Below are 25,056 nucleotides of genomic sequence, written 5' to 3'. Positions count from 1 at the left end.
CCACCCTCCCAGACTTCCCTCAGCTCCTCTTTCTGGTTTTTCAGCACATGTTATTTTCTGCATGTTGTAAAATTGTAAATATCCTTATTTTATCTTTCTATATATTACCAATAAAAGGTTTGTGTATGTTTATTCAAAACCTGCCAAGGAGTCCAGTTCATTTTGTTGTTTCTTTAAGTACTTTGTAAAGGGTTCCCATTCTTCTTTAAAGTCACAGTTGTCCTTGTCACGCAGTTTGTGTGTCAGTTTCGCCAATTCCGCATAGTCCATCAGTTTCTCTTGCCACAGTTCTTTGGTCGGTGTTTCCTCATTCTTCCATCCTTGTTCTATTAAGACTCTTGCCACTGTTGTCACATACATAAAAATGTTTTTCAATTTCCTTGGCAGGTCTTTTCCTACAATCCCTAACAAAAATGCTTCAGGCTTTTTTACAAATGTTAATTGGAACATTTTCTTCAACTCGTTGTATATCATTTCCCAGAATTTTTTAATTTTGCTACAGACCCACCACATATGGTAAAAATTCCCTTCTTTTTCCTTACATTTCCAACACATATTTGAACCAGTTTTATACATTCTTCCTATGTGCGCTGGTGTTATATACCATCTATGCATCGTTTTCATTTAATTTTCTTTCAGCAAAGAGCAATCTGTACATTTTAAATCAGTTTTCCACAATCTTTCCCAATCTTCAAACATTATATTGTGACCTAGATTTTGTGCCCATTTAATCATAACGGATTTCACCTCTCCATCTTTTGTTTCTCCACCTGCATCTTCTCCATTCAGACATGCTGTCTCCCTCCACACTCCTTGGCAGCAAATTCCACTGTCGAACAGCTCTTACTTCCTGACAGTAAGAGCTGTTCGACAGTGGAATTTGCTGCCAAGGCGTGTGGTGGAGTCTCCTTCTTTGGAGGTCTTTAAGCAGAGGCTTGACAACCATATGTCAGGAGTGCTCTGGTGGTGTTTCCTGCTTGGCAGGGGGCTGGACTCGATGGCCCTTGTGGTCTCTTCCAACTCTATGATTCTATGATTCTACGATTCTAAGTTCCCCACCTGCCTCCCTTCCTGCCTTTGCCATTAGCAGGGCCTGTCAGCTCGTGGCGCTCTGTAGGGAAGCAGGGCACTCGGCCCTTCTGGCTCCCATGACCTTCCTTTCTATGATCTCCTGCAGAGGCACGGCAGGCCAGAGCCAGGCAGGTGTGTGATTCGAGGGGTTATGAGAACAGCACACTCTGTGCTCCTTGAGCAGCCAGTGTCTTGAATGACACCTTGTTCTTGCAAGCTGCAAGGTGTGGCAGGGATTCCTCTCCACCCATGGCTGAGATTGGATTTGATCCCAGATCTAGTGCTTCGTTGAACCACGCTGGTTTTTTTTTAAAGTAGGCTCCCAAGTTGCTCAGCGTGCCACGCATACTTCTCCTCTCGTCTTATCTTCTACATCAAACCTGTTGAGACTGGCCAGCTTCAGGTCAGCTTTGTAGGTGGAGATCTGAACCCGGGTCTTCACTTCTGGCCAGACGCTCTAGCCCTGCCTTTGCCAAGCTTGTGATTCCTGCATTGCAGGGGGTTGGACTAGATGACCCGTGGGGTCCCTTCCAACTCTACAGCCTGTGATTCTGTGGTGCCCTCCAGTTGTGTGTTGCCAGTTTGGCCAAGGTGCTCCCTGAATGCCCAGCACTTGGCACACAGCTATTCAACATCTGGGCAAACTGCTCCACGACAGAGCAGAAGCCAGGGGCTTGAGGGTGGTGCCTTTTTGCTCTCCTGTTCCTTATGACTGTCCTTGGCTTGACCAGTGGTTTCCAAACTTTTTTCAAAGAAGGCCAGATTTGATGAAGTGAAGGGTCGTGAGGGATGACCAAAGGACCAACCAAAGGTTTTTTTTAGGATTTTACCCCAGGAAATAAACTGCCACAGGAGCCGGATTAAACCGACCGGCGGGCCAGATTAGGCCCCTGAAATGGACTTTGGACATGCCTGGTTCTGTAACTCCCACATTGATTTTGCTGCATTTCCAGCACCAAAATGGTCTTGCTGGGCCGGCTCAACCCTGGCCAGTGTGTCTGGAGGTCCTGGGCTGCCTAGACGACAAGACCCCCCCCCCCCCTCGGCCTCACTGATGTGGTCCAAAGGAAATCAGAGCAAGATGTTTGGCACCAGCTTGGCTGCAGGACTTTCTGGAAGGAGGCGTACAAGGCGCCATCCAGCTGTTTTAGGAGCTCCACTCCAAATTTGTGTAGGCATTATTCCTTACTGTTCTTTTCTCCCAGAGATGTTCTGCAAGGCAGCGGGTACAGATGGTTCCTCGGGGATTATTCCCAAAGCCTTTCTCATAAATGAGTATAGGTGCAAGGGGGTGGAGGTTTATCACCAGAGTTTTCCATCTGCAGGATGGGCTGCCTTCCTAGGTTAACAAACCCCACCTGCCGCCCCTCCATGTCCCTCTACAGAACTGCCTTCTTGACCATTGGACCCGCTGTTGATCTTGTCCGCTCAATCCGTCAGAACCTGTCTTTGCAAACAGCAGAAATCCCTAACTCATACAAGGTTTGAGACCCATCGGCTACTCTCACCTGGTTTAGCCAGCCAGTCGAAGCCGTTTCCCTGTGTGTGGCTTCTGTCGCCTGCTGACAGCTTCTGGGAGCCACAGGTGAGAGCTGAGTGCAGGATGGGGACCAAAGGTGGACAAACTGTCCCAGAAGGAGCACAAGAAATAACTCCACTAGAAATAACTTTGACCAGGTAACTGCCCAAGGAGAAGGGACAGGTTTTTGGGGTTTTTTGACAGCAGCCAGTCTTGAAGATGCATCTGTGGAGGAGCTGAGCTGTCGAGAGAGTGACTCTTTGCTGTGGGCGAGGCAAATGTGAACTCCGTGTGAAGCTGCCGGTTTTGTTTGGTTCAGGTCAAGTCTTTATGGTTTAACCAATTAGGTCAGGCTTCCTCAAACTCAGCCCTCCATACGTTTTGAGACTGTAGTTCCCATCATCCCTGACCACTGGTCCTGCTAGCTAGGGATCATGGGAGTTGTAGGCCAAAAACATCTGGAGGGCCGAGTTTGAGTAAGCCTGAATTAGGTTTTTACGAGATAGGCGGTTTTATTAGACCTGTTAATAAAAGTGCTCTCTGCTTAGTGATTAGTGTTGATGAGTAAATGACTGTGCAGAGGAGGAAGTGCCCACCAGCTATCTCTGGAGCGGACGGGGAGGGAACTCCTTGTCTCTTTCAGGAAGAAGGGCAGGTTTATGGGGACAAATCCAGCCTAGTCCTTTGAGTGCAGGGGAGGCCATAGCCGCTTGTGTTGCAAAATTGTCTCTCTCAAGAGTGAGTGGTGGGGTGCAGTGCATGCTGAGAACTGCTGTAGGGCTTGCTCAGACCACACCTGGAATCCTGTGTCCAGTTCTGGGCACCACTATTTAAGAAGGATGTTGGCAAGTTGGAAGGTGTGCAGAGGAGGGCAACCAAGATGTTGTTGTTGTTTAGTCGTTTAATCGTGTCCAACTCTTCGTGACCCCCTGGACCAGAGCACACCAGGCACTCCTGTCTTCCACTCCCTCCCGCAGTTTGGTCAAACTCATGTTGGTCGCTTCGAGAACACTGTCCAACCATCTCATCCTGTCGTCCCCTTCTCCTTGTGCCCTCCATCTTTCCCAATATCAGGGTCTTTTCCAGGGAGTCTTCTCTTCTCATGAGGTGGCCAAAGTACTGGAGCCTCAGCTTCAGGATCTGCCCTTCCAGTGAGCATTCAGGGCTGATTTCCTTCAGAATGGAGAGGTTGGATCTTCTTGCAGTCCGTGGGACTCTCAAGAGTCTCCTCCAGCACCATAATTCAAAAGCATCAATTCTTTGGCGATCAGCCTTCTTTATGGTCCAGCTCTCACTTCCATACATCACTACTGGGAAAACCATAACTTTAACTATACGGGCCTTTGTTGGCAAGGTGATGTCTCTGCTTTTTAAGATGCTGTCTAGGTTGGAAGGCCAGCTGCCATGGATGCTTTAGCTGAGATTCCTGCATTGCCAGGAGTTGGACTAGATGACCCTCACAGACCCTTCCACTCGAAGATTCTGTGATTCTCCTAGGAGAGAAGATGCAGAGGACCAGTGTTAGTTGAGCAATGCTTCTGCCTTTGTTTGGATGTCCTTGAGTGAAAGTTGCATGGTGGAAGCCTTGCCTGATGAATTGCTCCCAGGCATGACGCCACATTCTTTGCATTCCTTATTCTGGGAAGACTCTGGGGAGTTCCTGCGTTCCTGTTTCTCGCCCCAGGCAGTTTACGTGGCTGCTCAGGCGTTGCATGTGGCTGGGATGCTGCGTTCTGTGAAGCAGATGTGTTGACGGACTGGCCTGATGGCGGGGGATAAACGCAAGTGGCGCAATATTTTTTGCCACTGCTAGTCTTGTTATATAACCAGCGGAGCACCTGTGTGTTGCTAAACCAGAAGCGATTGTGCACCTGCAGAGGCTTCTTCCCCACTTTCAGGCTAGGCAAGGAGATCACATTACAAATAAAATCCTATATGGAAACTAATTACACCGTCTCAGAATCTTTGGTACTAGGAGAAAAGGAACATGTGTAAAAAAATGTTTTTTTTTTTTTACTCCTTATAGTATCATGGAATCGTAGAGTTGGAATGGACTCAGGTCAGTGAGCTTCCTTGTTTGTAGCCTTCTTTTTTCAAAATCGAATTTTTATTACATACAAAAACATATAGACCCTGAAAAAACAAGTAAGTAACAAAGAGTGGGGGGAAGTAATTCAGAATTGCAGAATGAAATAACAGCGACCGGTATACAAATTTCAACAGCAGTGTACCAAATTACAATAACACTTCACTGGCTATCGGGTGATGTTTAAATACCCCAACCATAATAATAGCTGTTTGACAGTGGAAGGGGAAGTGTCAACTGCAACCGTCGCATTATCAGAACTGCACTCTAACCAGCTGAGTTATCACGAAAGCACAAAACGGTATAGGATCCTTCCGTCTTCCCTGTCTGCCCAACGCATTCTGACAGTTCCAGGGACGCAATTCGCTGCTTTGCAGCTTTTCTTCCATAAACATTTGCTGACGATTATATTGCATGATTCAGTTGCTACTTATGGAGAGGTCCAGAGAACTCTGCAGCTAGCAGGTGATAGCTAAGACCTCAAAATTCCTATCACACAGGATGCTGAGCAAGGTTAGCGTACGTCACCCGCTGACCTCCAGCCCCCCTGGGCTCCTTCTCCTATCTGCCCTGCAGCACCTAAACGGTTGTGCTGGCCTTGTTGCGGGAGATAACAAGATAAGGGCTCCAAGAACTTTAGACGTGGATATTGCTTTTTAACCGTGGGTAATGGATTGGAGGGAAGTTCTCCTGCTCCAGCCCCTGGGTGCAAAGTGCAAGGCAGGCGGCCTTTTCTTCTTCTGCTTCTCCCCACCCTCTGCTTAGCTGATATGGGTGACAGGAGGCCTCATTCAAAGCACAGTTACATTTGCCAAGGGAAGCAGGGGACATTCCCTGGCCTCTATTATTCCGGAAGGCAACCGTGTTTTTCATTTGTTTTACTATTGCATATTTATTGCACTTATCCCCAAGTTGCTCAAGGCGGCATGCATTTAAACGGCCTCGGTCCAGTATCCCTGGAGGAGCGTCTCAACCCCCATCGTTCTGCCCGGACACTGAGGTCCAGCGCCGAGGGCCTTCTGGCGGTTCCCTCCCTGCGAGAAGCCAAGTTACAGGGAACCAGTCAGAGGGCCTTCTCCGTGGTGGCCCTGTGGAACGCCCTCCCACCAGATGTCAAAGAAGAACAACTTCCAGACTTTTATAAGACATCTGAAGGCAGCCCTCTTTAGGGAAGCTTTTAATGTGTAACAGATTACTGTATTTTAATACTTGGTTGGAAGCCGCCCAGAGTGGCTGGGGAAACTCAGCCAGATGGGCAGGGTATGAATATTATTATTATTATTATTATTATTATTATTATTATTATTCTCTTCCCCACAGCAGCCCTGCAAGGTAGGTTTGGCTGAGAGGCAGGGACTGGCTCAAGGTCACCCAGTGAGCTTCATGGCTTAGTGGAGATTTGAACCCTGGCCTCATAAGTCTATTCCTTCCTGCTCTATTTATTTACCTTCCTGCTCTATTTACCTGGTCTCATAGGTCTATTCCTTCCTGCTCTATTCCTTCCTGCTTTGTTTGCACAGTGCTGGGGGGTGTCGTCAGTGTGCATCCCAGGGCCTGTCCGTTGTGTTGCTCCCCATGCGGATTTTTTTGGGGTTCTGGGAAGGAAGACAGCTCTGCTAGGTTGCAGGTGGCAGAAAAGAGGGGGGAGAGAAGTTGCTGAATGCAAGAGGCTTTGCTGAGGCGGGGCAGGCAGAGGGAGAGAAGAGAAAGAGGCTTTGAGCGGCCAGTGCCAAAACCCCAAGTAATTTGCTTAAACTTTGATTGTAGGTTAATCCTGGATTAAGGCAGGGCAGCGCCAGCGCCGCATGAGGTGGGAAGCAGCAGGGTGAGCCGGGCACCTCTTTGCTCTGTCACCCGCATGCCTCTTTCTGATTGGCTTCCTTCTTCCTCCTCTGTTGCAGGACTCCTGGGAGCGTGCTTGGCTGGAAGCTCAGCCCAGTGCCCGAGTGGCACGGAGGGAGGAGTCTGCATCGAGGAGCAGGGCTCACCCCTGCCAGCCGGTTCCTTCAGCTGAGCTCCTGAGTAGCTGGAGAGAGCGAGAGGGGGAGAGCTGAAGGTTTGGAGGCAGCGGCAAGACAAATTGCTGGGAGCGAGAACAGGAAGCAGGGACCCTCCGCGCTGCCTCTCCAGCATCTCCGCTTTCCTTTCGAAGGAGGTTCGCGCAGCAACACGTGGAAGAGGTTGAACAGCCAAGACAAGATCTTGTTCGAAACAGCTGCAAGAGCAGAGCTGCCTGGGGTTTTGGAGACGGCTTGGGGGTTGCTGGAATCAAAGCAGAATCTGCGGGGCGGTTTTGAGCTGTGCCCTGGGGTGGTGGCTGGGAGGCGCAGTCACGGGCAGCTCTCACAGGTACTCCCGTGTGCCTCGGAAGGGATTGGCAGCCTGCAGAGACCTGCCTCCCTTTGCCCCCAGACTCTGAGGCCTTCGCTTTGTCAGCAGAGGAGACAGCCGGCTGTGTGCTATCTGGGTAATGAGACTCCTATCAGAGCCTGAGCGGTAGTAATGACCATCAGGTGTGCACCTGGAAACAAGCTTGCTGCACTCTGGACTGGAGAGCGACAGAGGCTGCCGTTTGGAAGCTGCCAGTAAAGACCAACGGTGGAGGGATTTGTGCTTTGCTTTTATTCTCAATGGAGAGATGATCAGAACTGTGCTTTGATTGGAGCTAGCTCCATTATTGGGGATGGACAGGGCTCAGAATGCCTCCCCGCAGGCTCCAGGTTTGCCCCCTGCTTCCTTAGCTGTTTGGGTGATGAAAATATCTCTCAAGCATCATTAAGACCCCTTGACAGTGTCTTGCAAAGGGCTGCTCTTCCAGCTTTGGGAATCCAGCACCTAGTTCACTACTTGCTTTTGTTATTAGATAACTTGCATGGATACCCTGCTGGTGAGACTTCTCAGTTTCAGGTTTTAAGGGCCACTTGCCCCATCCAACAGGTGGGTCGGCCATGGAGGACACTTTCCCTTTGCCAGCAGGGATGTCACAGTCTTGGCAACTGGTCACAGCGCAGCAGTGAGAAGCCGTCGCCTTTGGGCTGAGCTCTTTGGAAGCCTTTCTGGTGATGTTTGAAGGGGGCTCCTTAAAGCCCCCTTCCTCCCCACCCTACGTGGAACTGTTCCAAATGCTTCTGAGGCATCCCTGACTGCGGAAGGCGAGCGAGCGACTTGCCCCTGGTCAGCCATGGCGGAGCATTTGGAGCTGCTGGCCGAGATGTCTGCGGTGGGCCGGATGGGCACTCAGGAGCGGCTGAAGCACGCCCAGAAGCGCCGCACGCAGCAGCTGAAGAAGTGGGCGCAGTTTGAGAAGGACGTGCAGGGCAAGAAGAGCAGAGCGGAGAAGAGGAAGAAGGGCAGCAGCAAGGAGAGGAGGGTGCTGTTCCCCGAGAACATCCGGCTGCTGGAGGCCGCGTGCCGCAACGACGTGGAAGAAGGTAGGAGCTGGAGCCCAGTGGCAGTGGGGAGGGGATATAGCTTTGTGGCAAAACTCCAGGTTCACATGGTGCCCAAGTGCTGCAGCCATCTCAGGCAGCAGGGCTGGGGAATCGGAGAGTCATGAAATTGGTGAGTTGGAAGGGAGCCTGAGGGTCATCTAGTCCAACCCCTCCTGCAGTGCAGGAATCATAACTAAAGCACCAGCGACAGATGGCCATCCCACCTCTGCTTCAAAATCCCCAATGAAAGAGGGTCCACAACCTTCCCAGGGAGTCCATTCCACTCTTGAACATCTGTTACCATCAGAAAGTTCTTCCTGACATTAAGTCGGAAACTTTTTTCTTGTCGTTTGAATCCATTGGTTTGGGTCCTACCCTCCAGAGCAGGCATCCCCAAACTCGGCCCTCCAGATGTTTTGGGACTACAATTCCCAGCATCCCTGACCACTGGTCCTGTTAGCTAGGGATGATGGGAGTTGTAGTCCCAAAACATCTGGAGGGCCAAGTTTGGGGATGCCTGCTCCAGAGTCTCAGAAAATCAGCTTGCGCCATCTTGCGTGTGACAGCCCTTCAGATACTTGAAGATGGCTATTCTGTCGCCTCCCAGCCTTCTCTTCTCCAGGCCAAACATTCCCAACTCCCTCAACAGTTTCTCTTGAGGCTTGGTTTCCAGACCCTCCTCTGCACATGTTCCAACTTGTTGAACATCTGTCTTAGGCTGTGGTGCCCAGAACTGGACAAAGGACTCCAGGTGGGGTCTGACCAAGGCAGAATAGGGTGGTACTGTTACCATATTTCAGTCTCTTAGTCAGCCTTCCCCAACTTGGCATATTGGTCTGGGAATCATGAAAGTTGAAAGCATAATGAATCTGGGAAATGTGGTCGGTTTCCCATGTTTTCCTCCCAGCCCTCTTGCCACAAGACCTAGAAAACCTAAGGAAAATGAGGATTCTGGCAAGCCATAAGGAGTTGTGCCTCAGAGAACTTTATTCTGCTATAGCAACGTGCAAACAACAAAGACCCAAGTTGTTGTAAGCTTTTCTGTCTTTGGTTAGGAGCACTGTGTGTCCAGTTATAGCTGCAGAAATACAAGTAAGAAATACAAATGTGGCCACCTGTCATTGTAAGAGCTGTTTGACGGCGGAAGGGACTCCCTGGGAATGTGGTGAACTCTCCTTCCTTCGAGGCTTTTAAGCAGAGGTTGGACAGCTGTCCATCATGGATGCTTCAGCTGAGATTCCTGCATTGCAGGGGGTTGGACTAGATGACCCCAGAGGCTCCCTTCCAACCCTATAGTTCTATAATCCTACGTAGCAGTATCATTATGGTCCTCCCTTCATTCCCAAAGGCCCCATCCCGATGATCCTTGATTTCCCTCTTTCCTTTCCTTCAGTCTTTTGAGTCTCTAATTTCTCCGTTCCTTTACTTCCCCTTTGCAATTCTTGGCCATATGATCCCGCCCCTCTCAAAGTGAGAAGAAGGATAGTTGTTCTTCCAGAATTCCACACTCCTCTCAGCAGTAATTCCAGTGTGGCAGCCATTGTCGACTCGAACATGTAAACATGTGAATTTCACAGACCTGGTAGAGCACATTCCTTTGTGTGTCCAGAGGGGCAGACTTCCAGATAAGGGAGCGGAGATTCCAGTCTGGGGCAGCAATCCTAAGCACTCTTAATAGAGAACAAGGCCCTCTCAGCTCAGTGGGATTACTTCCACGTAGACATGCACAGGACTGTGGGGTTAGTCTGTGAATCCGAAAGGCTGCTACTGCTCAGTTCTGCAGGAAAACTTGGCTGTGAAGGTCACTGTGTGATGGCCTTGGGCAGATCATCCGGTCAGCCTGGCTTCTCTTGCAGGGTTGTTGTGATGCTACAGTGAGGAATGGAATAATGCAGCATAGAAAGGTAACAACAACAAAAAAATAGAAATCAAATTTCAAACTATTTCAGTCCCAGTGATTAAAAAGGTGAAGGGAAAATGCCAGGGCTGCGATCCAAGCCTGCTTCCTAGGAAGGAAGCTCCATGAAACTCGCTTGGAATTTCAGCTCAGCATCAGATCCGACTGAAGTCGGTTGCTTCATAAACACTTCTAGAGATATTTCTACTTGGGTTGCTTGTGTGCTCCAGCCTGGCTTTGAGGGGAATCAACAAGGAAAGCAGTATCTGCAAGGTGAAACGAAAGAGGCTTTGGACGCTAAGAAAAGATGTAGGGGAAAGAAGCAGGTGCAAAGCCAGGGGATGAGATTCAGCCAAGGGCTTCTTGCCCCCCAGCCTCAAGCACCCTGGTGGGCCCACCCCTGACAAGTGATGCTGTGGGGGTGCCGGTTCGTAGCATAATCAGAAGTTCTACTAATCCAAGAAGCCAGTTTTTAACGAGCAACATTTGTTTGCCACCCCGCAAGATAATAAGTTCTCTCAGCAACTTACAATAGAAGATTGTGCAACAAGGGAGTTAAAGGGTGCAGGAGTTTCGGATCCTTTTAATGCTCTTTGTTCTGTGTGCAAACCCTGGAAGTGTGCGTAGGCCTGTCTCACCGCATGCAAATCTCACCTCCTCGGAAGCATCCTTTGAAAATAAAGATTGCCATGAAACAGTTGCCGAGATACACTCGGAGTAAGTTCTGTGATGTTCAGAAAGCCTTTCATAGGACCGGCTGCTTCTGGGGATGGAGTTGCCCAATGCCTCTAGTTGTGGCTGCCCATGATTTGCCCCAAACAGTTCTGTCGTCGTATTTTAAGGAAGATTTAAGTGTATGCTGGAGGGGCTTTACTGGAGAGCAACAGAGGTGCTTGACATTTTTAAAAGCATAATGGTTAGTTGACCAGCACTGCTGAAGCTGCCCGGCTCTCCCAGGAAGTGGAATCTTCCTGGGTTCTTCAGTGGCATCTTTATCCCCTGAATGACCTGCCCCCCCCCAAAAAAAACACCCCACTCCACTGCCTTTCTTCCCAAGCTTGCTGCCTTTCTTCTATAAGACTTGCTGGTGTGTTGCAGAAACTAGAAGCCAGACCCGGTTGGCACTGCCAGTTTCCTCTTTCTGCCATGCCCCCCTTGCCATTCAGTGGCTTACGAGGTGGGTAGGCCGTATCCTGGCTGTGCCCATCCATGGGGCTCCCTCCTCCCCGCTCAGTAACATTTGAGGGAGGTTTAGAGGAATGTGACAAGTGGAGCTTTGCAGGAAGAGGGGTCAAGCAGAGACAAAATTGCAGTTTTCACATATTTGAAAGGCTTCCACAAGGAAGCAAGTCTTCTGCAGTCGCAAGCCAGAGGCTTTTTGTTTTATTCGTCCATCTTCCCTAGCCCAGAGGATCCGATGGTACAAATGTTAAAGACGTGTACATAAAAGGCCAAAGACCCTAGAAAGAAAACATAAAAGTGCCTTATCCAGAGTTTGACCATTGTTCCGTCAAGTCCCAGGATTGTTGATGCGCAGAAGCTCTCCAAGATTTTGGGATGTTACCAGGCTTCTGGTTGGCCAGTGAGATCAGATGGCTGGACTAGATGGGCCACTGCCCTCATCCATCAGGCTCATCTCAGGAAATGCCATGGATTAGACCCAGGACCTTCTGCACACAAAGGACCTTCTGGGGGGCCAGACTATATATTTTTTTTTTTGGGGGGGGGAATGAACGAATTCCTATGCCCCACAAATAACCCAGAGATGCATTTTAAATAAAAGCACACATTCTACTCATGTAAAAACACGCTGATTCCCAGACCGTCCGTGGGCCGGAATTAGAAGGTGATTGGGCCGGATCTGGCCTTCGGGCCTTAGTTTGCCTACCCCTGGTTTAGACCAACAAACTTACTTTCCAAAGGTTTGAGCTCCTAATGAATGAATCAGCAGGATGAGAACCACACATGGTAGCCCTGAGCTCAGCGAGGCTTAAATAGGTGAGCATCTCTGCTGGATCAGGCCAAAAGCCGTCCTAGTCCAGGATCCTGCTTCCAGCCAGATGCCTGCAGGAAGCCCCCAGGCAGGGCAGGTGAGCAGGAGCTGCCTCCAAACCTGGAGGGAACGTGGAGCCATCCTGACCAGTAGCCATTGAAAGCCTTTTCTCTCCAGGAAAACTCAAGTAGTCACAGAACGTCTGGGCTATGTGGATCTCCTGTTAGTAAAAAAAGAATTTTTTCAGTTTGGGACTTCTGAGCCTTGGCAGCTTTGGACACTTAGTAGTCAGTCCCCTGTGCCATGCCGTAAATCTATACTGTAAGCTATTTGGGGCAGAGACTCACTTTTACCTGCATTGGCTGTGCAAGGGACCACATTTAGCAATGGCACAACCTCGCAGCCAATGGCGCAACTTTGGTAAAAGTTAAATCTGCAGATTTCTTCTCCCCCCATTCCTGCCCTTCAATTCAGGGCTGCAAGAGCAAGAAAATGCAAGCCCAGCAAGCCCAGCAGGCAGCGGTCAGCTGCCACCACGCTCTGCTCTGTGGTGCCGAGGCGCAGTCTGTCTCTGCTGCGGCTTCTCCCTTCTCTGTGTTTAGTGGCTCCCCCTTGACTTCCTCCCGCGGCAGAGGGGCAGGCCAAGAAGCTTGCCGGGTTTTTACGATTCGCTCTCGGCCTCCGACTCTTCCTCTCTTCTTAGGCTAGCTAATGACAAAACGTGATCCTTGAATGAAAAGGCGGATGAGCCGAAAATAGAAATAATTTTAAACAGCTGGATCCGCTCAGAGTGTACTTTGGCTGCCGGTGGAAGAATGGAGCCGATAATTACGTGTGGCTTCAGGGAAGGCTGCCAGCGTTACGGTCCTGGAGGACAGAGCTTTTGGCCTCTGCAGCCCTGACCCCTCCTCTGGCCCTGACCCTTTCACCTGACTGACCCTTAGCACTTGGAGCGCCCGGCAGAATGCTGACCAGGGAGTCTCCTGGCCCCTGGCCCAGACCAGACCACCCACGCTGTCCAGGCCGTGCCTTTTGCCTCTGGGCTCTGTGTCTCCTACAGTAGCTGAGCCAACGACATCTCCATCTAAGAACCCATCTATTTCTCTTTTAATGCCCTGAAACTGCCAACAGTGACATGTCCTTGTCTCTCTCCCCCACCTCCCGCCATGAAATGCTCCTGAAGCATTAATCCAGGATGTTGGGATCACCGCCAGAGGCACCTTCTGCAGCATATGCTGCACTGCCCCTCCCCAACAGGGACCTGCTCTGGTCAGGCGGCTGAGCTTAGGACTTGGGGAATGTGTGGAATGTGGAGGGCGCCACTGGCTGCGGCTTGTGGGGAAGCACGTCTCATTTTAAAGCAAAACATGGGCATTTCTGTCCTTGCGTTTGTAAGGAGGAGCCCAGAACGAGCCACCTGCATATCTGCCTCTTGCTTGTGCAACCACGGGGGTTGCTCTGCCTCTGGACCCTGCGCTTTGCTGGGAGAGAGAAGTGAGAGAAAACCACATTTGCCACCGAGCGGCTAGGATGGTCTAGGTGTCACCACGGAAGATGGAGATTTGGTCCCCCTTTGGTGCACTTTAGTCGAGAGTCTGTAGGCACCTTCTTCAGCCAGATGCCATTGGTTCATCTTGCTGCTAACTGGGTCCCCTCTGCTGATCTCGGCACCAGAGGTGCAGCTGGCCTTTCAGGTGTTTGGGCCCTGAGTCAGCACATTGAATTGGAACCGCGGAAACGAGCTGGCCACCAGGTCCGTTGTTTTGAAACAGGGTCTCTCGCAGACATGAGTGGCACTCACCAAATGCAGGAAATCACACACAGTGCGTGATGAAAACTGGGGGCGCTGGAAGGTTGCTGATGGGTAGCTTTTTAAAAAAGTGTGTACAAAACAGGCCATTAGGCGCAGGGGTGGCTGGCTGCGGGGAGCGTGTCACGTGGGTGAGCTGTGTCTGTTGACAGTGGACACATGGAGCCATGGCAGGAACAAGCTGTTCTGGCTTAGCTGTAATAACTCCGGCAAGGGAGCTAGCTGTGTGCTTGACCTTCTGTGCAGCCCAGGAGGAAGTCCTGCTCCCTTGCGGTCCTGAAGCAACAATGGGGTGGCCCCAGGGGCTCCTAAAGGCTGAAGCCCACTTGATGCTTTGCTGGTGGCTGAGTGTTGAGGGCTCCAGTTAGGAACGCAGGAAGCCTTCGCCTGGCAAAACTCCAGAGAGGGAGGCTGCAGAGCCCTAATGGAGGCGGCTTGAGGGGAGAGCCCCTGCGCCAGGGAAGGAAAATGCCCCCAGAGGTGGGAATATTTGCGTGTTTGGCAACACAGGCGGTATGGGAGTTCCATAACTAAGTCATCATAGCAAGAACAGGAAATGCAGGAGCAATTGCAACAGATGATAATGCGTGACTTTCAAAACGCAAGAGGCAGAAAGTCAGATCACGATCCTGTCTTACAATAAGAAAGACAGCTGCAGTTGATCTAAACTACTGTCACTGAAGCTGCATCTTCAGGAACAGTAGTAGCACATGTGGAATGCATTTCCTCTGAGTGATGTCTCTTTGTTATGTCTGCAGTGTGGGCTTCCTAGCTGTCCTAGTAGTGCCAGATATAGGGAGGGGGAAAGAGCAGGCAGTTCAGTTGTGGCATCGTAGGGTTGGGGGAGACCTTATCTTCTTCTTCATCTTCTTCTTTGGCCATCCCTTGTAGCCGAGTGAGATTGTCTTCCATAAACACGGTTTTGATAGTGAGTCCGTAAGTGACTGTGGGGGCCAATTCTGGATCCGCACATCTTTCCACAGTAGGGACATTGGTTTCCGGGCAGGAGCTGATCACGGTGTGGATTTGCCAAGCGTGCCTTCCTCTCAGCACGTTTCTCCCTTGCGTCCTGAGTTCGAGTGTCTTCAAAGCCCGTGACACCTTTGTTAAAGGCTGTTCTCCAACTGGAGCCCTAGCAGGCCAGTGTTTCCAAGTTGTCCGTGTTTATACTACATATTTTTAGATTTGCCTTGAGACAGTCCTTAAACCTCTTTTGTTGACCACCAGCATTACGCTTTCCATTTTTAAGTTTGGAATAGAGTAGTTGCTTTGGAAGACGCTAATCAGGCATCCACACAACATGACCAGTCCAACGAAGTTGATGTTGAAGAATCTTTGCTTCAATACTGGTGATCTATGCTTCTTCCAGTACACTGGTATTAGTTCGCCTGTCTTCCCAAGTGATGTGTAAATTTTTTTGGAGACACCGTTGATGGATTCTTTCGAGGAGTTGGAGATGGCGTTTGTAAGTGGTCCATGTTTCACAAGCATATAGTAAGGTTGGCAGTACAATAGCTTTGTAAACAAGCATTTTGGTTTCCCTGCAAATGTCCCGGTCCTCAAACACTCTGCACTTCAATTAGGAGAAAGCCGCACTCGCAGAGCTCAGGCGATGCTGGATTTCGGCATCAAGGCTGGCCGTCTAGCGCATCCCCTTCCTCACCCTTAGCAAGAAATCCAGAGCATCAGCATCCCCAAGAGATGGGTTGTCCTGTCTCTGCTTGAAGACCCTCAGCCAGGGAGAGCCCACCACCCTAGGCAATTGGTTGCCTTTCTGAGCTGTTCTCTTCCCACGAAGAAGCCTGTCCTCATGTGTTCACCCAAAACAGATCTAGTCCTGCTCCGCCAGCAAGAACAATGGGATCATTCATACCCTCGCTGCTGCAAACCCTCACGATGTTGAGTCCACAAAAACAGCACTGGAAGTTATTTAGTGAAACAATATCTTTAAACAGATGCCTTAAAACATCACAGCTACAGCAGTACAAGATATTGAGATGAAGCATTGCAAATGAAAATCGAATGCAAAAATGCAATGAAAGTCCATGTTGTAAAGCGGCCTGATTAGGAACAAAACAAAACATCCTCTTAAATGCCTGAAAGGAAATCACATGTTACAAAACTCATTAGCGGCTGAGCAAAACCGCTGGGTTTTAGAGGCTGCACCCTTAACCTCTCTCCACACTCTTGTTTCACAAAGCACAACCTTGCCTGTCCCCCCCAGGCCCCCACATACCAGTCTCTCTCAGCCGTTCCCATCAGCCACCCCCATAACGCACTTAATCCCCAGCCAACCACTTGCCGCAAAGGGAAGGTCTAGTCCGTGAAGAATCCCTGGCAGCATCAAGCATCGTTTACAACCAGCTCATTTCCCCACTTCTGTCTCTGAAGCAAGAAGCCAGCTCAAGATGCATCATAAGCATCCCTTCCTTGTCACCCACCCAGGTAGGGCCCGACTCTGTACCAGTCCAGTCTCATAGAATGGTATTAAGTGACGTTGCAACACAGAGGAACCTCACAGACCAGATTCCCTCTCTGAGCAGTGAGAAAAAACTCAGTGCCAATTACCATCCAATAATGGACCACTCACTTTCTCCTACTGGATAATAATCCAGCTATATGAACATAAATGGGGGGGGGGGTACCTTTAGCCTCACGGTGACCCCGAAGAGGTGACACCCACCCCAACTGACCTGCCTCTCTGCAGTGGCCCTTACGCAGTCTGGGCATGTGTGATTTAGCTGAGATTCCTGCATTGCAGGGGGTTGGACTAGATGGCCCACGGGACCTTTCCAACTCTGCTGATCTATGATTCTGTGAGTCATACTTAAGGGAAGTGGGAGGATTCTGGAAGGAGGCCCAGGACACACGCTGAAGGCATCTGAGACAGCAGGCCAAGCTTTCCCTTGTTCCCCTTGAGATGCAATTGATAAAGAGGAATTGGACTGATGGGGTTTTCATGCTGTGTGGCTGCTGAGTCCATAGAACCCCTCCCTTGTGCCATCTCACGCTCCCGTTGCTGCTTCAGTGCCCCTCTTGACACCCTATGTTTGATCGACTCGACCCATTCTACCACTGAACACCCGTAGGCGGCTGACTCAATATTGACTGCATCCCCTTGGTGCATAAACAGGGCCAGTTCCTGCTGCCTCCCTAGGTGTTTTCCCTCTGCCTCGGGGTTTCTGGCGGGTTTCTGTTGGCAGGGAGAGGTTCCTGGCTGGAAGACAGCAGGTGTTTTCATAAGGGGTTGGGGCCGGAAAACACACCCCTCGCCCTTGGACCGCATCCAGCTTCTAGGTGTGCACAAAGGCTTGCGGTTTGGCCTCAGCCGACTCTCTGGGGACCTTTTTGCACCTGAGAAAACCTGCCACCCAAACTCTCCCTGTGCTGCTATCAAGACTGGCTTCCTTCTCGCTGGCCTTGATTTCCTCGATCTCTGGCTCGCTTGGGTTTGTCAGGCCTTGAGCCTCCAAGGCGCACAGGAAATGTGGAACAAACTTCTGCTCCTTTGGCTTGTCTGGATATTGGAAGTGACAATGGCCTCTAAGTAACGCATTTGGGGTTTGGAGACCAGACATGGTTGCTGTTGCTTGCCCTCGGACCTCGCTAGCCTTGGTTCCATTGCGGTGCTTGGGACTCCAGGGTGACCCTGCCAGGAGGGACAGTTCCAGAGCCAGCTCCAGGAGTCAGCTGCTGAGGTGGCGGCGGAGAGGACTGGTTCGGCTGTAGCTTCAGAAAGGTAGACTTCAGACAGGTAGACTCCTGAAGGAGTCCGTCCCACTGTCGGACAGCTCTTGCCATCAAAATTATTCTGAAGGAGCGTCTCCACTCCCATTGTTCTGCCCAGACGCTGAGGTCCAGCTCCGAGGACCTTCTGGCGGTTCCCTCCCTGCAAGAAGTGAGGTTACAGGGAACCAGCTAGAGGGCCTTCTCGGTGGTGGCACCCGCCCTGTGGAACACCCTCCCATCAGATGTCAAAGAGATAAGCAACTACCTGACTTTTAGAAGACATCTGAAGGCATTCCTGTTCAAGGAAGTTTTTAATATGTGACATTTTAATGTATTTTTAATCTTTGTTGGAGGCCACCCAAAGTGGCTGGGGAAATCCAGCCAGATGGGCGGACTACAAATAATAAATTATTATTATTATTATTCCTGTCATTGGGTCGGAATCTCCTTTCTTGTAACTTGAATGGATTGATTTGAATCCTACCCTCTGGAGCAGGAGAAAACAAGCTTGCTCCATCTTCCATGGGACAGCCCGTCAGATATTGGAAGATGTCCATCATATCAGTCTCCCTCCGGAGGTTGTGGTCTCTCCTTCCTTGAAGGTTTTTAAGCAGGTGACACTGGCACTGAGGGCTTCTGGGTTGGCATTGACCCATGCCAGGGCCTTTTCCGTGGTGGTTCCCTAGCGAGGCAAGTCTGTCTCCAACGTAACTTTCAGGAGGAATTGGAAAACAGTCCTGTTGGCCTAGGCATTTGATGGCCAAAGGACAGTGTTCCTGGCAACTTTGAAGTTATTGGTTGAGATCATGTGTTTAGAACATTTTAAACTTCTTGGAAGTTTCTAACTGGTTTTAATGTTTTGTCATTGTTGTGTCTGCTGCCCTGGAGTCCCTTGAGAGGAAAACAGGATATAGGTTGAAATTATTATTATTACTATAAACTTAAAAATACTGGGAGGAGACAGGTCACAGCAGAGATAAAATCAAGGGGCTAGTTAAAAGAATTAGGTTCCAATGATGTGCTTGCTTGCTTCTGTCATAATATGCTTTGGGTAGCACTCCAGGCTGGCTAGAAGGAAGCTTGTTGCATTGAACATTTTGAGCTCTGAAGTTTACGAGTTCCTTATTTATTACCATATTTTTCGCTCTATAAGATGCACCCGACCATAAGACGCACCTAGTTTTAGAGGAGAGCAAGAAAAAAAAAATTCTCTCCCTCTCTGCGCAGCGCCTCTCCAGCAAAGCGGGAGGAGAAATGGAAGGGGCTCCATTTCTCCTTCCACTTTGCTGAAGGGGCGCTGCGCAGCTTTCCCTTTGAAGGGGTGCTGCGCAGCTATCCCTGAAGCCAGGAGAGCAAAAGGGATCAGTGCGCACCGATCCCTCTAGCTCTCCTGGCTTCAGTGAAAACAATGGAAAGCCTCCGGAGCACAACGGGAGGAGCAATCCCACTGCGCTCCGGAGGCTTTCCGTGGCTATCCCTGAAGCCAGGAGAGCGAGAGGGATCGGTGCACACTGATCCCTCTCGTTCTCCTGGCTTCAGGGATAGCTGCGCAAACTGCATTCACTCCATGAGACCCACACACATTTCCCCTTACTTTTTAGGAAAGGAAAAGTGCGTCGTATAGAGCAAAAAATACGGTATATTTGCACCCTGCCTTTCTTCCAAGGAGCTCAAGGGCCCTATGTTGTTCTCATTTTATGCCAACCCTGTGAGGTAGGTTAGGCTGAGAGAGGCTGTGCGTGGTCCCCAGTGCCACCCAGTGAGTTTCATGGCCAAGTGGGGATTTCAGCCCTGGTCTCCCAGGTCCTAGTCCAGCGCTCTAACCACTGTGCCATACTTGGGGCTCCTGCAAGATTAGATAACCCCTTTGGGTCTCTTCTGGCTCCAGGAGGGATGCCGGTGTTCCTGTCCTGTTGCCCTTATCCATTTATTGGCTGTGATCTGTCCTCTGAAAGAGGGTCTCCACCCCCATCGTTCTGCCCGGAGGTCCAGCTCCGAGGGCCTTCTGACGGTTCCCTCACTGCGAGAAGCCAAGTCACAGGGAACCAGGCAGAGGGCCTTCTCGGTGGTGGCGCTCGCCCTGTGGAACACCCTCCCACCAGATGTCAAAGAGAACAACTACTACCAGACTTTCAGAAGACATCTGAAGGCAGCCTTGTTCAGGGAAGCTTTTAATGTTTGTTGCGTTACTGTATTTTAATATTTTGTTGGAAGCTTCCCAGAGTGGCTGGGGAAGCCCAGCCAGATGGGCGGGGTATAAATAATAAATTATTATTTATTATTATTATTATCTGGAAAAGCAGAAGGGTGTGTGTGTGTTGCAGCATTTGCTTGGTGTGAAACCACACGCCCAGTTTGCCCAGTCACATGGCTGATCCTGCATTGGTGACTCTGGAGTTAAGTGAGATTTCTTAGGGACACCACAAAGAATTGTGTCTGGGCCCTTCTAAATGGACCTCCTTTTGCCCTTGAGCTGCCCCTCCCAAAAGCATTTGCGGCTCACGTACTCCAGGGTTTGCGGTGGTTAGCATGAGAGATTCTCTTTGCTGAAACAAAACACACACACACACACACACCCTCTTGGGTTTTAGCTCTGATTTTTTTAATTGCATCTGACTGTTTAATTTAAGCGACTGGCCCACAGTTGCAATGTTGAGGTCACACAGCGCAGATTATTGTTCCATCCTGCAGGGCAACATGGACAAAATCGTTCCTCTTTCAATAGCGATCAAAGCCCCGGTGAGGGAGTCACGTGGAAGCCACACCGCTCCTTCCTGACCATGCTGTGACCCTCCTGACGTGAGCGAGGTTGAACGCTGCAGCCTGCCTGCCTGTGGCAATGTTGCAAACAAAATCTGCCCTTATTCCCTTATGGGGGACACAAGAGCCCTTATAGAGTCCTTTGTAGGTTCTCCATGGGTAGGAGAAAATAAAAGAGGCCAACCGGAGAATATTGAGAAGCAAAGCAGCTCGTAAGCCTGATCTTTATTGATCTGTTGCAACAGGGTGCTCCCCTCACACGCAGAAGACCCAGAACAAAGGTGTCTGCCCTTATATAGACTTTTTTTAATATATAAAATATTTATTAAAATTTTCAGAACATTACAAGGACATTATTGTAATGTCCTTATATAGACATTTTAAATTGCCTGCCCTGGAGTCCAAGACCACCCCCAGAAACCTCATACATACATCAAAGAAAAGGCGGTCTACAACAGAAATCTGAGGGTGTTTTTTATCTCCTGTCTGGCAAGTTACCTGATTGCATTATCTGGGTTTTGGCCACTCTTTTGTTATTATAACTACTTAATTCCTGAATCATACAGACATCACAGAAGGGGTGTAGCCCAAGACCACCCCCCAGATACATCATACCTACACCACAGAAAAGGCTGTCTACAGCAGAAATTTGAGTGTTTTTTTACCTGTCTGGCAGGTTATCTGATAATATCTTATCTGATTGCCTTTTCTGGTAGTCTGGCCGTTCCTTTGAGATGGTAATCACTTAATTCCTGAGACAGTGGGAAGGTTCCCTCACCCCCTCCCTCCTTGCAGAGAAACATTTGGTCAGTTTTGGGAGTCAAAATGGTTTCAGGAATGTCTTCCTGTGCTACTCAAGAGATGTGGTTTATATATTTATGTACGTGTTTGCTTGGTACATTTAAGAACATTTTATTATATATATATGAGACCTTAAATTTTTTATTACACAAGTAAGGCCTCCGTTGGGGCTGGGGGAGGTCAGAGGCCCCCAAAGGCTCTCAGGAGCCTGCCTTGTTCCAGAGACTTGCTTGAGAAAAATTCCCCTCCCTCTCTCATAACACTAGAACTCGTTAAAGGCGATTTAAACTTTGAACACCAGTGTAAAAGATTACGATTAGCTGTGATCTATCCGGGCTTTGTGTGTTTGTGTCTGGCTTTATCTCATTTGCAAAGATATGATGCTAGCCATATTCAAAATATAATTAGAATAATAAGTAACACAAATGATAAAACATGGTGGCAAATTTGGAGTTTGATTATATATATAATCAAACTCCAAATTTTTCACCATGTTTTATCATTTGTGTGTGTGTGTGTGTGTGTATATATATATATATATATATATATTCCTGTATTGTGTGGGGTTTGGACCAGATGACCCTTGGCGTCCCTTCCAACTCTACAATTATACGATTCTATGATATTATATGCAAGCGACGCGGGTGGAGCTGTGGGTTAAACCACAGAGCCTAGGACTTGCCGATCAGAAGGTCAGCGGTTCGAATCCCCGCTCCTGTTGCTCAGTCCCTGCTCCTGCCAACCTAGCAGTTCAAAAGCACGTCAAAGTGCAAGTAGATAAATAGGTACCACTCCGGCGGGAAGGTAAACGGCGTTTCCATGCGCTGCTCTGGTTCGCCAGAAGCGGCTTAGTCCTGCTGGCCACATGACCCGGAAGCTGTACGCCGGCTCCCTCGGCCAATAAAGCGAGATGCGCGCTGCAACCCCAGAGTCAGCCACAACTGGACCTAATGGTCAGGGGTCCTTTCACCCTTTACCTTATGATATTATATAGCATGTCAAGTCTGCTACTTTCAATACATAACGATAATATTTTTGAATCCCTTTTCAAAGGCTGCTCTGAAAGTATGGAAAGATGTGGGCACCTACATCAGCTCCTTCGATCTCTCCATGGAAAGCTTTTGTACTGCATGCACTTTTTTATACGACAGGGAGAGATAGTGTGATTCAAAAACGGAGAGAGAAAGGTCTTTATTATATGCTGATTTATTTGGAAATGCTTCACCTGCTCTTCTCCTCAGATCCTACACTTTCCCAGCCTGCTGTGGGCAGGCAGAGAACATGCCCAGCCTCACCTATGTGACTCTCTAGGTCAGGGGTAGGCAAACTAAGGCCCGGGGGCCAGATCCGGCCCAATCGCCTTCTCAATCCGGCCCGCGGATGGTCCAGGAATCAGCGTGTTTTTACATGAGTAGAATGTGTCCTTTTATTTAAAATGCATCTCTGGGTTATTTGTGGGGCACAGGAATTTGTTCATTCCCCCCCCCCAAAAAAAAATATAGTCTGGCCCTCCACAAGGTCTGAGGGACTGTGGACCGGCCCCCTGCTGAAAAAGGGTGCTGAGCCCTGCTCTGGGTCCCTTCGCAGCTCTGTGGAGCCAAGGGGGCGGGGCGGGTTGGACTGCCTCCATGCATTGCTGCTGCCACCAGGATGCAACCCTTAAGTCAACCTGCCTGCCCTGTGTCAGCCTGTGATGGAGAAGGGGGAGCATGGTTCATCCTCTCCCTTGCCTGGGCTGCCCACTCCCTCACTCCTGGCAAAGGGGCTGGTTTTGTTTTGGTCAAGGTGAGGGCTTATTCAGTTCCTGGATCCGGCCATCAGAACCGGGGAGGGAGGCAGGGGGGCTGTTGGGATACAGAGAGCCTCCAGAACTCCTGAGGAGCTGCTCCTCTTCCAGCGATGGGAAAAGCCACACCTCCAGTGAGGAAGAGAGGGAAGGGGCAGCCGAGCGAGGAAAGGGCTTGCGGATGCTGCTGAGAACCCCCAGCGCCTCACCTTGCCAGGCTGGCCAGGAGGGACGCACGCCCCTTCCGTCGCCCACCTTGCCCAGAGGGGTGAAACGCAAGGAAGGGAGGAGGAGACTTGGGGTGCTGAAGTTCTTACGTTGGGGGAGAAGCCGGAAGGGGCTACTCCCGGATTCTGCAAGTGACTGAGACGGACATGAACTTGGTAGATCCAACTAATCCAGAACGCGGCAGCTAGACTGGTGACTGGGGGCGGCCGCCGAGACCACATAACACTGGTCTTGAAAGACCTACATTGGCTCCCAGTATGTTTCCAAGCACAACTCGAAGTGTTGGTGCTGACCTTGAAAGCCCTAAACGGCCTCGGTCCAGTATACCTGAAGGAGCGTCTCCACCCCCATCGTTCAGCCCGGACGCTGAGGTCCAGCGCCGAGGGCCTTCTGGCGTTTCCCTCCCTGCAAGAAGCCAAGTTACAGGGAACCAGGCAGAGGGCCTTCTCAGTGGTGGCGCCCGCCCTGTGGAATGCCCTCCCACCAGATGTCAAAGAGAACAACAACTACCAGACTTTTAGAAGACATCTGAAGGCGGCCCTGTTTAGGGAAGCTTTTAACGTTTGATGTATTACAGTATTTTAATATTTTGTTGGAAGCTGCCCAGAGTGGCTGGGGAAGCCCAGCCAGATGGGCGGGGTATAAATAAATTATTATTATTATTATTATTATTATTATTATTATTATTATTATTATTATTATTATTATTTATTAATTTCTGCACTGAAACCTGTAAGAGCCAGGTCGGAGTCCTGCCTGGTTACTCACGAGCAACCACCACCGGCATCTGACACTTAGTGGTGCGCATCTTAAGCCTCCTGTGTTGCTGACATGCACCCTAAACTCCTGTCCTTGGCCAGGCTCCACCCCAGCTGGAGGCTCCATTTTCAGCCAGCTCAAAGGATGTGGCTGCTCTCTTTCAGCCAGCCGTAAACAGTCGACAACTTGCGGTATCTAGGGGGCCTGGGTTACAAACCTGGGCCAGGCCAGGCCAAGGTGTTCACCTACTTACCCAACCTGGCCGACCTGAGTGGCCTCCCTGCCTCCGTCACCTCGGCTGCTCCCGGGACCGTCAATGCGCTTCAGGGCCAGAGGTGTTTGTGGTCACTGCTGCGCTCTCTTTGTTACCTCATGCGGGAAGGTGATTCCTCCCAAGCACAGGGGGGAAGAAGAGCCTTAAAGGAGTTAAAGGTAAAGGTAAAGGTACCCCTGCCCGTATGGGCCAGTCTTGACAGACTCTAGGGTTGTGCGCCCATCTCACTCAAGAGGCCGGGAGCCAGCGCTGTCCGCAGACACTTCCAGGTCACGTGGCCAGTGTGACGAAGCTGCTCTGGCGAGCCAGCACCAGCGCAGCACACGGAAACACTGTTTACCTTCCCGCTGGTAAGCGGTCCCTATTTATCTACTTGCACCCGAAGGTGCTTTCGAACTGCTAGGTTGGCAGGCGCTGGGACCGAGCGACGGGAGCGCACCCCACCGCAGGGATTCGAACCGCCGACCTTTCGATCGGCAAGTCCTAGGCGCTGAGGCTTTAACCCACAGTGCCACCCGCGTCCCTGTGACTCCTGTAAGGAGTTAGCAGCCCTTTAAGGTGATCAAAACCGCAGGATTGCCCAGTGTGTGGTGTTGTAAACAAAAACCTGCCCTTTTCCCCTTATGGGGTATCCAAGAGCCTATATAGAGTCCTTACGTAGGTTCCCTATTGGTAGGAGAAAAGAATAGAGGCCAACCAGAGAATATCGAGAAGCAAAGCAGCTAATACAGGTGAAACTTGGAAAATTAGAATATCGTGGAAAAGTTCATTTATTTTGGTAATTCAACTTAAAAGGTGAAACTAATATATGTCATGAGTCTATGACATGCAAAGCGAGATATGTCAAGCCTTTATTTGTTATAATTGTGATGATCATGGCGTACAGCTGATGAAAACCCCAAATTTACAATC

The 25,056-nt window shown here is 49.9% G+C and overlaps 1 protein-coding gene across 2 annotated transcripts in view; it reads left to right on the top strand.

Moving 5' to 3' along the window:
* The window catches only part of PPP1R16A (protein phosphatase 1 regulatory subunit 16A), a 52,158-nt gene that overhangs the window by 8,334 nt on the left and 18,768 nt on the right, over positions 1 to 25,056 (top strand). For both annotated transcript variants that reach the window (XM_083449061.1, XM_083449062.1), the window contains exon 2: positions 6,578 to 8,107. In XM_083449061.1, coding sequence (XP_083305187.1) covers positions 7,858 to 8,107 — 250 coding nt within the window. In that variant the 5' untranslated portion in view covers positions 6,578 to 7,857. The remainder of the gene's footprint in view (positions 1 to 6,577; positions 8,108 to 25,056) is intronic.

The sequence above is a fragment of the Podarcis tiliguerta genome (assembly GCF_965153285.1).
Source record: "Podarcis tiliguerta genome assembly, chromosome: 7".
Lineage (NCBI taxonomy): Eukaryota > Metazoa > Chordata > Lepidosauria > Squamata > Lacertidae > Podarcis > Podarcis tiliguerta.
This window is presented reverse-complemented; position numbering and strand designations above follow the sequence as displayed.